Source organism: Ochotona curzoniae, unplaced genomic scaffold (assembly GCF_017591425.1).
Source record: "Ochotona curzoniae isolate NIBS_2020 unplaced genomic scaffold, NIBS_Ocur_1.0 scaffold_2453, whole genome shotgun sequence".
NCBI classification, from domain to species: Eukaryota; Metazoa; Chordata; class Mammalia; order Lagomorpha; family Ochotonidae; genus Ochotona; species Ochotona curzoniae.
The window spans coordinates 26,642,313-26,656,217 of NW_024467094.1; the positions used below are offsets into that span (position 1 = coordinate 26,642,313).

General features: G+C 44.8%; 1 protein-coding gene across 1 annotated transcript in view; it reads left to right on the forward strand.

Moving 5' to 3' along the window:
- CA10 (carbonic anhydrase 10) overlaps window positions 1-12,090 on the forward strand; it is a 398,895-nt gene extending 386,805 nt beyond the window's left edge. The window contains exons 7-9 of the mRNA XM_041000962.1: window positions 8,952-9,106; window positions 10,799-10,973; window positions 12,068-12,090. Coding sequence (XP_040856896.1) covers window positions 8,952-9,106; window positions 10,799-10,973; window positions 12,068-12,090 — 353 coding nt within the window. The remainder of the gene's footprint in view (window positions 1-8,951; window positions 9,107-10,798; window positions 10,974-12,067) is intronic.
- Window positions 12,091-13,905: the final 1,815 nt, after the last annotated feature.

The following is a 13,905-nucleotide window of genomic DNA, read 5'->3' on the forward strand; positions in this document are numbered from 1 at the left end:
TTCTTAGCGAAATAAAAAGAAATCAACCCCCGTCTGCCTCCTCACAGCTACACTACTGGAGAACGTAGAATCTACACTGCTCCCCACTCTGTTGCTGCTCCCCAGGAAATTCACCCCAGCGTAGCTCCAGGTGGCCCTGCTCACTGAGCTGCAGCGTACACTCCACCAATGAGCTGAGTAATGCTCAGTGAACACTTGTCACGCTCCAAGGTCTGTGTAATACACAGCGTGTGATCAAGGACTCCTCACAGGGTCCTTCAAAATTGCTAGCCCCCTCAGAAAGCCAAAAGTCTCCAGAAGAGAAAAGCAAGACTTTTAAGAAGTCTAGTCTCCTGATCAAGAACACGCATGTAGGAAGTGATCGATTGCATAATCCAGCAACTCAACAAATCCTAATGCTTGCTGCTTGCTGCATCTGTGTGTCAGGATAGCTCCACCTGCTGCCCACTGCAAATCTGCAGGTATCTGAGGCAGCTCAGCTCCACCGCATAATTCATTTTTTCCAGCACTTAGGAGGACGTCCAGGGTAAGGATTCCTTATGTCAGAGGCCAGAAACACTTGATGTTACCTAACACTTCATCTGGAAACACACACATTTCTGTCTACTTTCTACTAAGCCAATAAGTGGTCTAGCCAACTCCAATGCCAAACTCTTCCCATGGAGATGAGTGGGGGGGGGGACAAAATGAACATTTCCAGAAGGCTCTGTAATAGATGAGCAAAGAGTCGAGTACTTTGTTCAATGTCTTTTCTTCCTATTATGTTTCTTCTCTATGGAGAAAAAAAAACTTAATTCTGAGATGTTAAAACTACTTATCATGCTCATGCTTTATCCATTATATGATTCTTGATAGCATATTTTATTCAGAATTGCAACTCAGGCTCATCTCTGCCTAAACTGGTTGCAACTCTTGACTTCCCTTGTCATGAGACCTGCAGGGGACATCAATGTCATGCAGCAGCACACAGTGGCACTGCCATTATGGCCATACGGAGTGACCAGGGAAGGCACAGAGATTGGTCCAAGAAGGACTGTTTGGTTCCAAATGGGATTAGTGTTTTGCAAGTCTTTCCCCTATGAAACAAACCAATCTAGTATCTTGAGCAAAGTGACAACATCTGCTGCTGAAAGTATTACTCTGGACATTTGATATTTGGGAATAGATTACACAGGAGCAAGGGTGAACTTAGGAGATGATTGTAACAATCTAAATGGTGAGGAATGGCATTGTCCATGACCACACTGAAGACGAAGAGAGGGCGAGACATGATTGAGTATGTTTCGAGGGAAAAGCTAAATGATTTCTTGATGCTCTGAAGTGTATGTGTGATGTGAAAGAAAGACAGGAGTGAAGCAAGACTGTAGGGTTTTTAGGCTCAGCAACCAGAAGGAAGACACATCTATGAACTTAGATGGGGATGACTGTGAATGAAGCATGAGCATGTCTGTGGGTGGAGACAGTCAGAAGTTTTGAACATGTTGAACTAGCGATGTCCATGAGGCATCCAAGAAGAAGTGTGGAGTAGGCTGTTGGAAGGATGAATCTGGATTTCAGGAGTGTGAACTGAAGTTTTAAATATGGAAACTTTCAGCCTCCAGATGGCATGAAACTCGGGCAGAGTCATGGGAGTGAGGATCAACAGAGAAGAGAAACAGGGCAGGTCCTCAGTTTTCAAAGAGCAGCTCAAGCCACCATGGCTCAGGATTAACATCACTCTTGAAGATGTCCTTAAATTCCACTCTGGTCCAGGCTTGCATGGGGCTGGTTCCACAGCTAGCCTAGGGGATAAGGGCTCACAAAGGGCAAGCATGAAAGCTTCTAGTGAGATAAAACAGACACTGACAGAGACTGGTCTTATTTCCTGGGTCCTGGGCAAGGAATGAATGACCAGGCAAAAAGAGGGGTTGTGCAGAATCATTCTTTTGATCCAGTTAAGAAAATAGCAGGAAATCCATCAAAGAGAAAGAGCAGACAACTCCTGAAAGGGATTTTGGAGCCCCGGTGCCATGCTGGTGAAGGCCACCATGTTCGTGGGATAGAGTTCAAATGAGGAGAGACACAGCTGAGAACTCCCTGGTTCCCATTCTGGCCTTGACACTTCCTTTGTGAACTGACTTCAGAATTTAACCACCTCCTCAGCAAGATGAGGGTATGAAGAGGGTTGGAGAGTGAGAAATGAGCCAGGTAATGACTGTTACAGTCAATGCAGTTGACTGAACACCAACTACTGTACACTAGGCATACGTGTAACCTGTACTGCTAACGTGCATTAACCTGCATGGCTGTCAAGATCAATTTCTTGAAGGGCAGTAGACAGGTCACTGTATGTCAAATGAAGTAATATCAAAGGTGAATAAAAACATGCGTCAAAAATTCAAGGAAAGATGATATTTTCAAGAACTTTTGGAAAACTCCTCAGACTATAAAAGGCAACTAAATTTGCTTTAAGTATAGTTCCTGTGTTTGAATCCATGTGGTATGGTAGAGACTTAATGAGATTCTACCACTTTCCTCAAAAGCTTAGATTTCATATGTCTCAGTAAAACTTAGAAAATACCCTCACTGACTGAGACTGACAATGGAAAAGACCAACCTGAATTAATTTCAGGCTGAATTTAGAAAGTCTCCTAAAGAAAACCCATTTTATTAAAGTTAGATTCCCCTCCAACAGGCTGAGGGTCAAGACAGAACTCATGACACTGAAAAATGCATTTTCTAAATGGATTCTCTGGAGGAAATGCTGGTGAATTACTCAAAGTATTTTAATTTTTTAATGTAGTAGATTGGAATAATGCCAATATCAGTTTTCCTTGTGTTAATTAGTTACCATTTATAATTAGATAAAAAGCAACATTCTTATCATTTCAGTATTCACCTGATTTCATGCAGCCAGTATTTTTCTAAAGAGATCATAAGGCATTTTTGTGTAGCAATATGAGTGACAAATGGGGTTCACAGAGCCATCTTCAATGGGTGGGAGGGAGTCATCTCAAGAACAAGGATCACCTTCTCTCAATGTCCCACACAATGCGTTATTTTTGGCAGCTCCATTCTCCTTCAGTGTCATGTGCCCCAGTCGTCTGACAGTTAACACAGTGCTAACCTTCAACACATGGGAGTCCCTGGGGTCACAGATTCCAAGTTCAGAAAGGTCTGGTTGTTGCCTTAACCTGTTTCTTGGAAGCAGCAAAGGCACGCCACCGAAGACCTTTGGAGCAGTGCTTTTAAATACATGGTACTGATTCCTTCAAATATTTTGAATAGCCTTCCCTGTTGATAACATTGCCTTAGGCCCCAGCCACACACACTCCCCTTGCTAAAAGATGAATGTGGAGGCAAAGACAGACCAAGTTATAACTGTCATACACTTCCCAGTTCTTTGGAAAGTGTTCTCTACATGGCTCCTCTGGGGACACGGCGTTAAAGGTGATGAAATATCACGGAGAAGTTTAAGCATATTGCTCCCGGTGCCTTTCTCTATGCTTAATTGAACTTGTACTTCCATTTCAAAGGCATAGCTTTGGGAATGTTTTCAGGGAATGTGAAATGCAGCACACCACCTAAAGAAGTCACCTGCATCTACAACAAACAGGGAGGATGGAGCAGCTTTCCCCAGGAGGCCAATTCTCAGAGGGTTTTTTTTTTATTATTTGTGTAAAACAAAATACATATATATGCATGTGTATATATATATATATATATATTACTTTCTTTAGTAATTGCCTTTGCTCTTTTCAGTTGAATTTGCCTCAAATCACAAGGGGAAATGTCATTCCCTATCAGAAAATTGCCAACTAGCTGCATATTGATCAGGACCGATATTGATCTCAGAACTGCCAGGCATGTTTCTCATTGGAAGAGTTTACGTAAAATGGGACTCCAGGAGCAGGCAGCAGGCGGCGTGGATCTCTTCCAAGGCTCCATGGAAGTAAAAGCGTCTGCCCCCGGAGCTCAGATTAGGCAACAGCCCCTGCGCGACCCTAACACTTGATCACCAAAAGTGAAAGTCAACTTGGGAGTCTTAACTGTGACTAAAAACTCAGTAGAAGATAAATCCTAGATTCAGCAAGGTACTGCTGTCAACCTCTGCAGTCATTTGAAAGAGTAAACCTGGGCTGTGAACTGCACAAATATTCTGCATGTATTTGTCATTCAAAGAATCTTGCTTGGCATTAAGTACGTACCCAAAGTTATAACATCGCTATACTAAAAAATTTGACCAAAGAAGATGAATTTAGCTACCTAGGCTTGTTTATCTTGGGGGAGATTTTTGGATCCACAGGATGTTTTTATCTGAAATGCTCTTAGTTAATTGCCCAGAATTGTCTCATGCCCCAGGAGGCCTCATGATTGATCAGAAAAAAAAAAAAACATAAAAAACACACAATTAGAACTTAGACTTGATTTAAGATTCCTGATTTGAAGGCCAAGGTTTTTCCCTCTAAAAGCAATTTTCAATAAGTATATTGAAATGTAGTATATGAAAAAATATGCATGCACCTCAAAAAATATTTGTACCCAATAATCTTTTATTTTTATTATTTTTTAATTGGAAAGGCGGATATACAGAGAGGAGAGACAGAGAGGAAGATCTTCCGTCCGATGGTTCACTCCCCAAGTGAGCGCAATGGGCCGATACTATGCCGATCCGAAGCCAGGAGCCTCTTCTGGGTCTCCCACGTGGGTACAGGTTCCCAAAGCTTTGGGCTGTCCTCGACTGCTTTCCCAGGCCACAGGCAGGGAGCTGGAAGGGAAGCGGGGCTGCCGGGATTAGAACCGGCGCCCATATGGGATCCCGGGCGTGCAAGGCGAGGACCTTTAACCACTTGTGCCACTGCGCCGGGCCCAGCCAATAATCTTTTTAAATCCATTTTTCCAATAACTTTTTGAAGTACCTTTATATATGGCCCACTGTGGTACCCCAGTGGCTAAAGTCCTCGCCTTGCACACATCATGATCCCATATAGGTGCCGGTTCTAATCCTGGCGGCCCCAATTCCCATTCAGCTCCCTGCTTGTGGCCTGGGCAAGCAGTAGAGGACAGCTCAAAACCTTGGGTTCCTGCACCCACGTGGGAGACCCAGGTTTCAGACAGGCACAGCTCCAGCCATTATGGTCACTTGGACACAGAATCAACAAAAGATCTTCCTCTCTGTCTCTCCTCCTCTCTGTATATCTGACTTTCCAATCAAAATAAATGTTTTTTAAAAATGTATCTTTATATAAACTATATAGAAAAACTATTTTCTCATATGATAGGTAGAAAATCTTAGGACAGACACGTAGATGGACTCTGTATAAAACTATCATGAAAACCTATTTGAACTTCTGCCATCTATTCCTCTCAACAAACATCATCAAAACAGGCAGAGGCGTTCACTGCCCCTATGGCCTCTGCACCTCCCTCCAAATTCGCACCTCTTGATACACAAGTAACCCTAACCATCTCTAGATCTTTGACATGCTAAGGAATAGTGTTTTCAAAATCTGGAGAAGAGAACCTATCTTCCACAGCATTAATGATCAGCCTGCCTTCTGTCTCCAACGCCAGCAGTGACACTGACCTGCATCAGACAATGGTTTTCTACTGACTTCCACATGGAAAAAAATAGTCTATGGGCAATAATGACCTCCTGGCCCATTAGCCATGAAAAATACTTTTGAGTACCTTGATACTGAGACTGAAAACTTCTGGTTACATCCATATTCTTTTAAGAAAATTTATTTTTATTGTAAAGTCAGATATACAGAGAGAGGAAGAGAGAGATCTTTGTCTGATTCACACCTCAAGTGACCACAAAGCTGTGTTGATCTGAAGCCAGGAGCTCTTCCGAGATTCCCACACGGGTACAGGGGCCCAAGGCTTTGGGTCGTCCTCTACTGCTTTCCCAGGCCACAAGCAGGGAGCTGGATGGGAAGCAGGGCCGCCAGGATTAGAACCGGCACCCAAAAGAGGTCCCGGTGCTCAAAGCCTTGAGACCCTGAACCCACGTGGGAGACCCTGACCAAGTTCCTGGCTCCTGGCTCTGGATCAGCACAGCACTGGCCGTTGTGGTCACTTGGGGAGTCAATCATCGGACAGAAGATCTTCCTCTCTCAGTCTCTCCTCCTCTCTATATATAACTGACTTTGCAATAAAATAAATAAATCTTAAAAAAAAGAAAAGAAATAGAAATAGCACAGCTGGTCTCATTTTGAAGCCTTGGGGCTGTGACTGTGGTGGTTAGCAGCATGTGTCTAAGCTAAGGTCATAGGCTGAAGCCTTAGAGCAGACTCCCCATCATCTGACAAATGATGTTACAAGCAGAGGGTGGACTGTCAAGGGTATCGCAGACAGAGCCTTGCTGGAGAAACAACAACGGAAGCACAGTGACATTACTTGGGCGTGTTTAGAGTAACAGCAAGACTCAAGGGGAGGTAGAGAGAAGGCAGAGGGAGACTGTGGGAAGTGAGGCCAGCAGGGCAGCACCACTCACATGTCGAAGGTCCCTCTTGGTGCTGCTGGAAGCATCAGCTTCAGTCCAGAGACAGTGTGGAGCCTGTACCTGCCCCAGCTGCTTCCAACAATGTGGCTGCAGCCCAGGGGCTGGTTATAGCTTTTGGGGAGCAAAAGTGGCCTTTTTACTCCACTCCTGACTGGAAGGCCCCTCCTTCTATTGCCTCCTCATCCCCTCTTGCCACCATCTGAATAAAATGAAATATAATAATAGCAGCACGCTAGAGTACCCAATGCGTTCTTCGTGCAAGCTTGGTTAAACAAATCACATTGACCTTTAATAAAAATGTGCCAAATGCTTCCTCCTCTCATTCAATATGTTAATCTTTAGGCCAAACCACCGTCAGAACAAGCCTCATTAAGTACAGCTCAGTTCTGGCAGCTGCTCCCAGCTTCCAACCCTCCATGGGCCCCACATTGCCTCCAGGACAAAGCCAAGGCTCCCGACAGCACCCCAAAGGGCCTTCCTTCTGCAACTGCTGACCCCAACAGCCTCACGTGCCACAGTCTGTCTCCCCTGCCCACAGATCCCCCTGCCTCTCACCCACACTCCAGCCACCCCCAAGCACTTGGCACTCCCCATTCCCTCAGCTGTTTTCCTAGCAGGGTTCTGTCTGCAGCACTCTTGCCGCTGCCTCCTCTGCGTTGAGTGCCACAGGTCTATTACCACCTATCCTATCCTTTGAGAGGCAGCTCAGGTCAGCCCTCAATTCGTCCTTTCCAAAATCCCACCACCACCGCATGCCCTGTTCTCACCAGGCACTATCATCAGCTGTCCCCAAGCCAGTGCACATGGCCATTACCATCTCTGGGACTCCTTGCCGCATCCTGCTCACCTACCCCTGGCTCTGTGTCTGACACATTCACATCGGGGGCCTAAGAAATAGAGACTAAGGATGAACACTTCATGTATACTTGAGGTGTTGGCACCTGTTCCACTTTCAAGGGACTCTTGCATGACTCATGCTCTGGGCTCATGCTCATGGGCTTTGTTCATGGAAACACTACATCACAGAGGTCCCAGTGCAGACCCAGCCTGGTCATATTCCAATCCCTCCTCTTGGGCGTATTGTGATTCCCTACAGTTTTGATAGAAAGGCAGAAACATTCCAATGGAAAGTGACAAAAAATACGTCCATCCTATAGGGTGGTCTCCAAATTCAGCTTGACTAAGCTTTCTCCCTTGGGGCCTTTTCATGGACAGAACTCTGGAGGGCAGAGGAAAGGCTTCCATTTCCCTGTCAGGGAACTTGGGAACCAGGAGGAGCAGTTGCAGCTAGAGCAGGCAAATGATGGTTTTACTTTCACCATTCCAAACCATGGATATAGTTAGGCTACCTCAAGATGAGAGAACAGATAGAGAAAAGAAGAGAGGCCTAGCTGGTGTTCAGGGAATGCCAACAGTAAGAGAAACAGGCAGACAACCAGGAGTCAACAACAGAAGAAATGACCAGAAAACCAAGAATATTCCCTTTCTGAGGCCAGGTGGAAGCCATCTATGCAAAAGGAAGTGAAGCAGGAACATATGGAGAAGGGAAAAGGAGGAAGAGAGTTGTTGTGATTTGCGATTTGAAAATTCCAGTGCAATTTCGTAAAAATATAACCAATACATTGGATTTAAAAATAAAGAAATGCTCTAAGATGCTAATGATGATTTCACTTGCTTTAATTTCTTCTTTCTTTTTTCTGTGTAGTGGTCTGTATATACTTCTCACTGAAGAACTATGCTCCATAGTAAACAATATAAGGATATGAATACACTAACTGTAGGAGGAAAGCCTAGAATGTATGGGCCTCAGAAGGCGGAAATCCATAGAACATGGAATCAATTGTTAAATTTTTACCACCGAAGTTTATGGTGGGATTTGGCCTGATTTTTCTTTGGGGAGATATTGTGTGAATTTTCCTTTACATAATCAGTTAAGTGAGAAGAACGATGAGTAGGCAACTTTTCAAAAGGTCCTAAATCTTTGACTTCTCTGTCTCATGATGATGAGAACGCTGATGGAACCCTGACCAAGAACATGGCAGTAGCCCACATTCCTTGCAGTTTGCCAGGATCCAGTGCCCCTTCCTGGGGAGAGGATCTACTTCATCACACTTCTGATGGCACCCTTGCCTGTGAAATGTATTTACCTACCGAGATGGGAGCACAAGTGGCAGGTGTGTGTGTGGCATGGGAGCTTTCAGAGTTACCCTGCTCGTACTGCTGTCACCCCTCACAGAGGTCCACACGGCACTGACAAGAGCGCCACAGAGCCAAATCGTCAGCTGCACTTATGAGCAACAAGCCTTTCTTGTTTCAAAATCGTTGAACTTTTGAGGAGGGCGGGGAGCTAGTTGTTACTCAAGTTTATCCTGCAGAAAAAAAATCATGAAGAATCCAAAAAGAAGGTGGAAAAAATTCTCAGGAATCCTAATTCTGAAATCACCTTTTCTTTTTTCTTTTCCAGACGATGCATATTTACTACAGGGACTAAATATAGAGGAATTATATCCAGAGACCTCTAGTTTCATTACTTATGATGGGTCAATGACCATCCCCCCCTGCTATGAGACAGCAAGTTGGATAATAATGAACAAGCCTGTCTATATAACCAGGATGCAGGTGAGCTTCTCTGGAGCCCTTGATGAAGGGGAAGGTGATGGCAAGCCTAACTGGGTTGGCAGGGGGCCTACTGTTGTAAGGATACAGCACAATGGGTGGCTAACACAGCAGCAAGGATTATCTCACAGCCAGAGGACTAAGACCAAGGTGTTAGAAAGGCATGATAAGGGGAGAAATCTGTCCCAGGCTTCTCCCCTCACTTTCTCGATGGCAGAAATATCAGCCTCCTCCCACAAGCTTTGTCTTCTTCACGGGGCATTCTCCCAGTGTCAAATACCTCCTTTTGATGAGCATACCAACCCTACTGAGTTAGAGTCTGCCTGGATGGCATCACCTTGCTTGAGCTATTTGCATCTGCAATGACCTTGTTTCCAAATAAGGGCACATGCTGTGGTATGGGGTGTGGGTAACAGGACCATACACCCATAAAAGACCCATGAAAATGTGGGAGGTACTCAATGCAAACCTTAGCCTGAACATCTGAAAAGGCTTGGTATGTACTTGGTATCCTAAAGTCCCAGCAAGCCTGAATGAGAAAACACAGTAGATTAGTTCCCAATACATAAGCTATGCAACTCCAGCATTTGATATGCAAATGAGGTCAATAGATGATGAGGTCCAGTGCGTTTGAAAAAGCTGGGTTTTAAAAAGTTACATTGGCTTAATTATGGAGAGACTGCTCAGAGATCTCCTAGAGTGGTAATTCGTGAGTTCATCACTAGAAGGGGACCCCTTGACAGGTGGTACTCCGCAAGTGCATTTGCACGTGAAATACCCTTCAGTTCATCCCACAGGTGATCCATTTCTCAGAATTACATGGACCCAGATCTCCCTTCTTGTGCCAGCCTTGCTGAATGACCTGTTGTGCATTTTAGGCCTGTCACACACATTGTAAAGTGACTCTCCCTCTTCTTTATAATGAGGGGTAGGGGGAAACCATGAGTCTACTCCAGCTCTGAAGTGCTGTGATTATGAGTCTATAAAAATGTCAAGATGAGCAAAGCAAGCCGAATCCAGTCGCCCTGCAGCATATCTGTTTATAGCCCAACAGCAATTTGTATATTGTGAAGTCCGTGGCCCTATCTGTATAAGATAATCTTTTTAGATGACCTTGTAGAGATTCAGTATAAAGATAGGATTTGCTCAAGATTTACTGAGGCAGCTTAGGGAACTGCAGATGAGAAATCCATGCAAGGAACTCAGTGAACTCCAAACCCTGAAGCCCTTTCTTCCTGTGCTTGTTCCCCTTGTTACCACATATTTGCTCCTCTCCCCTTTGACTGTCCTGTTTCACTTCATAGTCCCATGATGGAAGGTGACTGCAAATATTACGGTGCTGCCTCCTGGCCCTGATAGTCACCACAAAGGACCTGAATTGCTCCAGCTTAGTTCTGACTGCAGGACCCATCGTCACGGTCGGAGCGACACCCAAGGTGTCAGAGGAAACCCCAGAGAACACCTAGCCCAATTTCCTCCCCTGCCAGATGGCACATGGAAGGATGAGAGAGGGCAAAGGACAAGTTCAGAGACACAGATGAGCTGGGGACCCAGAAGCTAGGCTCACTCTACAAAGGGAGGCATTAGTGAACCTTTGGCTCAACGGAACCCATCCACAAAGAGCTGATCCACATGGTCTTACTGTCCTAGTGCATTTAAGATAGTTTGACTCTCACACTGTTTCTCCCTCTTCAGATGCATTCCTTACGTCTACTGAGCCAGAATCAGCCATCTCAGATCTTTCTGAGCATGAGTGACAACTTCAGGCCTGTCCAGCCACTCAATAACCGTTGCATCCGCACCAACATCAACTTCAGTTTACAGGGGAAAGACTGTCCCAACAACCGAGCCCAGAAGCTTCAGTATAGAGGTGAGTGCAGTGGTTCAGACAGCCAAAGACCCGGGCCAGTGCACAGTCTTTCTGCGTAGGCCTGTTCTTGAAGGTCCTCTGTGGTCCCCCCATTGTGGGAATCATGGCTGCAAATGGCAGTGAGAATACTACCCCCCACCCCCATTTGCACAGTGCTTCTGGGAATCTGTATCACATATGTGAAACCTTTAAACCCTTCCAGTTCCAGCAAAACCCATTTTTGTCATTCTGTGGAAGAATCCAGAAAGGCTGTTTCTCCCAGGAACAGGATAGCAAAAAGCACTGGAGCTTTAACTCATGTACAAGATAGACCCATTTTCCCCTGATGGGTGAGCAACTGCTCTGGATGCCTGGCCTTCGTGACCCATTAAGGTCACATGTGTGAAAAGATCTTTGTCCGGTGATGTAGCCCTAGAGATTATTCCTCATAAAAGGGTCATTTTTGATAACATCTACCTCCTGTACCCTCAGATCTATACCCTCTGTGACCTCTCTTTCCTTCCACAAACTGAGCCAATATTTATTGATCATTGTGCTAAATACTCAGTGTGGGAAGGAAGATGCAGGCAGGGCAATGCCTTAGGGGTGCTGTGAACTGACAGGATACCTGAGTTCCAGGCCTGGTCCTACCACTCTGTGCAAACCCAGCCAAGATATTTCCTGCTCTCTCCCCTTGCCTTTCAAATAAATGAGTGAATCTTTAGTAGGAGATTTCTGCCTGTGTCTGTAGTTTCCTCATCCCTGGTCAGGAGCAAGCCATCCACTGGAACTTTGTGATGATGGAAATGTTCCACGTCTTCACTGTGCAATACTGCAGCTGCTAGACTGACGTGGTAGCTCAGCATTCAAAATGAGACTCATGTGTGGATTGAAATAAATGTTTATGATTTTAATTAACTTATCAGTAGTAACATATGATCATTGGTTATCCCACTGGACAGGTTTAGATGTTATGGGGAAGGGGGAGCTTGGACCCATGTAAATATGTGTTGATGAAACAACCCCTTCCCCCTTGGAGAAAGCCTCCAAAAGTGCTTATTAATTCAGCGTTGCCTTGTTTTGTGTGTATGTGTGTCTGTCTTTCTGTCTTGCAGTAAATGAGTGGCTCCTCAAGTAAGGAACTGAGCTAAGAGGAATGCCGCCTCAGCGAAAATGCTACAACTGTGAATTGATGTAACCCTGAATGTCCCCCTTCTCTCTTCCTTCTCCTTCCTTCCCCCGAGCCTCATTCACTCGTCAGATTGGCCCTCTCTTCATGAAAGTGTCTGCAAAACCATGGCAGAAGAACTTATATCACACACACACACACACACACACACACACACACACACACAAATATCATACAACCTCCATGATGGGAAATTTCAGAAACAAAAGGCTCATTCATAAGAAGACTTAGAAGAAAATAACCAGTTAACCTGATAAAAATTTTGATACTGCTTTCCTGAACTAATCAATCTACCCAGTGAGACTTTTCAGCCTTTGTATATACAAGATTCTTCCAAACGCAAGAGAGGAGAGTGTGGCTGCGACACCACCAAGAGGACTTTGCATCAAGTCATCTCGGAGAGCGTCCCAGGATCCTCTGCGGGTGCTGGGGGCAGAGTAAGCCAGGGCAAAGTTGACCACGAACACTTATTTCTAGATTATGATTCTTCCGTTTACTCAACAATTTAAAAATGGACATTGAAGAGCTACACACTGTATATATCACCGCAGACTCTACGGAAATGGAATTATTTCCCTCTTTGTCACATAACTGTAGTAGGATTGCCAAGATCAGAATTGATCCATTTGTTGTTTCTTGTTTTCCAAAGGTCATACATTGTGTTTGATTATTGTTAACAGCTCAATAAATGTGTTGAACGAGTGGATTTCATTTTCCTGGCTCGGCTCTGTTCCCCTTCCTCACAGGCTAAGCCGTGCCACCATGCAACCGCAACCTTCCACTTCATTTGCATCCTCATCTCCATGTCTTGTTCATTTGCGGCCCATTTGAACTGGATGTGTGGCAGCCAGGAATGCATCTGCTAAGCAAGCCTAACTTTAATTCCATTCCATGGCTCCATCATTCATACAAGGTGAGCGTCAACCTGAGATAGCAGGCGACAGATTTCTTGCTTTCAAAACTGCCATCCCCCTGAGCTGCTCCCTTGAAGGAATGCACTTTGCCTTGTAAATTCCTGGGAAATAGGGTGTCTATTCTCTCCAGGCGCAGCCAGATCTCACAAAGTACAAATGAATGCCTTTCTTTTCTTGTTTATAATGGTCACTCACTGTGTTTGGTTACTGTCAAAAAAAAAAAAAAAAGATCAATAAATGTGTTTAACAAGTTACCCAGGACCCATGTCTGAGTTTGTTGAGAAGAAGCTTCCTGCTAAAGTCTCTGAGCCCTGCTGGGTCCACAAGGAATCACAAAGTGTCCATGGGGTAGCCAGCACCTCTAGAACAATCCACCTGCTCATACCGAGAGCCAGGTCATTAATATCCTGTCGGGAAAACAGACGCTTAGTGTCTGGAAGAGCAGATTTAAATGTTCATTCAGTGGCCAAATTAAAAATAACTTTCTTCTCTGCTTTCAGTACCATCAAGAAGGAGAACACAGGCATGAAAAAAATCTATGCAATGTCTGTAGGCGTATGGAGAATTTTAGCCAAATGGTGAGAATGGCTGATAACAAATACCTAGCTATTTCCTAGTTGAAATAACACATTTAAATGATTTTTCTTTTTCACTTTTTAAAATTTATTTTTATCACAGAGTCAGATATACAGAGGAGGGGAGAGACAGGAAGATCATCTGTCCAATGATTCACTCCCCAAGTGACCGCAACGGCCAGTGCTGCGCCGATCCTGAACCAGGAGCCAGAAACTTCCTCCAGGTCTCCCACACCAGTGCAGGATCCCAAGGCTTTGGGCCGTCCTCGACTGCT